This window comes from Urocitellus parryii, chromosome 1 (genome assembly GCF_045843805.1).
Source record: "Urocitellus parryii isolate mUroPar1 chromosome 1, mUroPar1.hap1, whole genome shotgun sequence".
Taxonomy (NCBI): domain Eukaryota; kingdom Metazoa; phylum Chordata; class Mammalia; order Rodentia; family Sciuridae; genus Urocitellus; species Urocitellus parryii.
Window position 1 is genome coordinate 57,906,248 of NC_135531.1, and position 4,401 is coordinate 57,910,648.

General features: G+C 36.2%; 1 protein-coding gene across 4 annotated transcripts in view; it reads left to right on the forward strand.

Annotated features, from left to right (window-relative positions):
- Positions 1-4,401, forward strand: part of Gfm2 (GTP dependent ribosome recycling factor mitochondrial 2) — a 61,438-nt gene that overhangs the window by 41,738 nt on the left and 15,299 nt on the right. For 3 of the 4 annotated variants that reach the window (XM_026404100.2, XM_026404101.2, XM_026404103.2), the window contains 2 exons: positions 2,928-3,110; positions 4,003-4,131. In XM_026404100.2, the coding sequence (XP_026259885.1) occupies positions 2,928-3,110; positions 4,003-4,131 (312 nt within the window). Of the gene's footprint in view, positions 1-2,927; positions 3,111-4,002; positions 4,160-4,401 lie in introns of those variants that run through there. The other variant, XM_026404102.2, reaches the window with a different exon arrangement.

The window sequence follows — 4,401 nt, forward strand, 5'->3', positions numbered from 1 at the left end:
ATCCTCCTTAAAATCTGTTGTTAAAAGGCAACAAAATGAACAAATAATGGTTTAGTTATTACAAAACTTTCTAAGCCATTCTTTTTAAAATATTTATTTATTAGTTTTGCTGATTTTATATATTTTTTAAATACACGACAGTGGAATTCTTTACTGTTCTCATTACACATACAGAGTACAATTTTTCATATCTTTGTATATAGTGTATGTTCACATCAATTCATGCCTTAAAAATCTTTTTGATTTTAAAAAGAAAAAGCTATGCTTAGAAAAGTTAAGACTAAAAATTTTTTTTTCTTTTTTTTGGAGGGTGTCACCAGGAATTGAACCCAGCCATACTTAACCATTGAGTTATATCCCTAGCCCTTTTTAAAATATTTTATTTAGAGATATGGTCTCACTAAGTTGCTCAGGGCCTTGCCATGTTGCTGAGGCTGGCTCAGCCTCAGCCTCCTGGGCCACTGGGATTACAGGTGTGTGCTACCGCACCTGGCAAGACTAAATATTGTTCACTTAAGAGTAAGAAATATCACTTGCAATCATGATTTTATTGTTGAGAACATTTACCTTCAAGTAAATTTTAAAGTTCTCCTTAAATTAATACTGAAATAACAGTAATTAAAAAGATGCATGTTTCTAAATTAACATTAACCGTATTATATTGTCCTTTAAAATGTAATATGTTTTTAAAAAAAGAGGTTCAAGTATTTCTGATTCGCCTTTTTATACTGGAAAATGAGAATTAATTTACAGAGCATACATTTAGATGTTAATTTATTAACTAGAGAAATCTTTCTATTGAAGTTTTCCTACCTTGTTAATCTTCTAGTAAAGGACTGCTTATGAGAAGTTAATGGTGCTTCATAGTTATTGAGCCATCTATAGTGTGCTTATAGTTCACTGGTCATGAGGACACAAATAGGACAATTTTATTATTTCTCCATCTAAAGGAACTTGTGATTTAGTAAGGGAAATAAGTATGCCAGATAGCCAAAGTATTATAATAGGTTGAATACCATAAAAACTGAGGAGGAGAGAATTAAGGAGACTTTTTAGAAAGAACATAGTATCTGAGCAATGTTGATTTGGAAGGATTTGGACACAGAGGGGATTTCAGACAGAGAGAAAAGCCTTCCTTTAGGTAATGTAACAGATGAAGGGAGGAGTAGTGCAAACACAGTGTTGGAAAAGTAAAATGAGGTCACTGTAGAGAAACCTTTATATGCTGTATTAAGGAGTTTGAACTCTATTCTGAGAACAGTTGTGAATAATGTGTTTGAAGATAGAATTATAATTAGAGTACAGAAGGGTTTGAAATAAGGAAGAGATTATCTAGATCAGGAAGTAGATGAGGTGTGAATTAGGATACCAGCAATGGGAAAGGAATTGTTAACAGCTTACTGGGAAAAGGAAGTAGAAGATGCATGTCCAGTGGGGGCTATGGTGCACACCTGTAATCCTGGTGGCTTGGGAGGCTAAGACAGGAGGATCACAAGTTCAAAGCAAGCTTCAACAACTTAGTGAAGGTGGTAAGCAACTCAGTGAAACCCTGTCTCTAAATAAAATACAAAAAAAGGCCTGGTGATGTGGCTTAGTGGTTAAGTGTCCTGAGTTCAATGCCCAGTACCAAATTAAAAAAAAAAAAAAAAAAGCATGTCCAGTTGATCAGGAATCTGGTGATGTCATCAGCAGAAATGGACAAGCTGCATACTGTAATCGCAATGGCTCAAGAGGCTGAGGAAGGAGGATCACAAGTTCAAAGCCAAACTCAGCAATTTAGTGAGGCCCTAAGCAACTCAGCAAGACCCTGTCTCTAAATAAAGTAAAAGAAAGGTCTGGGGATATGGCTCAGCTGTTAAGCACCCTTGGGTTCAATCCCCAGTATCAAAAAACAAAAAAGAAACAGGGACCAGCAGAGGAGTATTTAGAGAAGAAAATGACCTGAGTTTGGGGTACATGGAGAAGCTTCAGACACTGTTCCAAAGCTGGCCATTGGAGCAGACTGTACACTGGCAAGTATTTTTGTGGAAGCTGTGCAGAAGGTGCTTTTAAGTTCTGCAATTAGGTAATACTGTTAAGGAAAAGACTCTGAAGGAGAAAGAGAACTGAGAAGAGTTCCATGGGCACAGTATGTCCCCTTTAGTTATAGAGTTGTCTTTAGTTTTAACCTATTTCTTCTTTTCACCTTTTCCTGCTACATCCTTTTATCCTGAAGGACATTTTCTTTATGTGGTACTGAGGCTCAAACCCAGTGCCTCAGGTGTGCAAGGCAAGTGCTCTACCACTTAGCTACAGCTACAGCCCCTGAAAGACATTTTCATTTTCCATGTTTTTTCTTTATGTGCTTGTTCTTCTTGACCTTTGAAGTCTTTTTTTTTTTTTTTTATTTTGGTACCAGGGATTGAACTCAGGGGACTTGACCACTGAGCCACATTCCCCAGCCCTATTTTGTATTTTATTTAGACAAGTTCTCACTGATTTGCTTAGGCTGGCTTTGAACTTAAGATCCTTCGGCCTCACTATCCCAAGCCACTGGGATTACAGGCATGCACCACTATGCCTGGGTTGGCCTTTGAAGTCTTAAGATTCTGAACAAAGTGTTATACAAGAAAGGGATCATTTAAAATGATAATGTTTCTATTATCTGTGTTAAATTTCTTATATTGCTTTTTTAAGCTCTCCTTTATTTGCCCTCCTTGATTGCCCTCTCTGGCATGTGGCTACTAGTATGTATAAGCAAATACTGAAGTCCTTGACTTATAAAACATGATCTCTATGGATAGAGAGTTAAAGCAGGCAGGTTTGCTAGAGTCCTTGGTTTAAAAGTATGAGCAGTATTTCATTTTTTATGAATCTTCCTTTCTTCTTTAGCAGAAACTTGATTTCCAGTTTATGAAAGAGGGGTTAACATTCCTTAATCTCTTTAGGCTCTGAAGAAAGCCGACAAGCAAGTTTTAGAGCCCCTGATGAATCTTGAGGTTACAGTGATTAGAGAATACCTCAGCCCTGTCCTGGCAGATTTAGCACAAAGGAGAGGGAACATTCAAGAAATCCAGACTCGCCAGGACAACAAAGTTGTTATTGCATTTGTTCCCTTAGCAGAAATTATGGTAAGTACTTTTAAAAAATATATAGATGTGTTCACCAAGTAAAAAAAACAGTACTTTGATTTAGAGAATGCTTATTAAGTTTCAACCATCAGAACTGGGGAGGACTGGGGCTGGGGTTGTGGCTCAATGGTAGAGCGCTTGCCTAGCACCTGTGAGGCACTGGGTTCAATCCTTAGCACCACATAAAAATAAATAAATAAAATAAAGGTTAAAAAAAAAAAGAATGCTTTACCTTAAAAAAAAAAAAAAAAAGAAAAAGAAATGGATAGGACTTTAGAAAGAACCCCTGAATTACTACAGTCCTGGCTTCCCCCAGTTTAAATCTAATCATAGGACCACAAAGGTTGAGATGCGCTCTGGCACCTTTTTTACTTTCTGTGCATGCATTTCCTTTTGCCATTGGTTTAAAGCCAACATCATTCACCTGGGTACCAGTAGAACAGTAGGAGTGGCAGTCATCTCACCAAATACCAGAGACATAGTTTCTGCTGCCTACCTACATGTGAAGAAAATACTGTTCTCCACAGTATTTTTAAAAATATATATTTTTTTATTTCTAGATGGACACAATACCTTTATTTTAATCTGTTTATTTTTATGTGGTCCCAGGGATTGAACCCATTGCCTCACTCATGCTAGGCAAGCAGTCTACCACTGAGCCACAACCCCAGCCCCTCTCCACAGTATTTTTATATCCAATATTTTTCTGAAAAAAGTGCTACAGTCAAGCCTCATCAGCAACATGTCAACTTTCACTTGTGTTAAAAGATAATACAACATAAAAATAAACAAACAAAATAAAGGTGTTGTGTCCAACTACAACTAAAAAATAAATATTTAAGAAAAAATATTTTTTAAAAAAGATAATACAGTAACAAATTATTTTGATTAGGGTTATTCAACTGTGCTTCGAACGCTTACATCAGGCTCAGCTACTTTTGCCATAGAATTATCTACTTATCAAGCCATGAGTCCTCAAGACCAACGTATACTGCTCACCCGGAGAAGTGGTTCATCCTAAATGTTTTTGGTCCTTGGAAGGAAATTCAGTAAGATCAGTTTTTATTTTATTTATTGGACAAATCACTGTTTCGGTACATTCAAAAAACTGGGACTGGAGTTGTCCATTCTAACTTAAATGAGAATGTGCTTTGTTTATAGTAAATATTCCTGAACCATGTTGTTTCTCTATGAAGTTATATGAAGATTTGTTGTAAGATTTTTTATTCCTTTGTTTAACTTCTCTCACAAGAAAGATGCCAATTTTCTGTATGTAACGTAAAATAAGAGA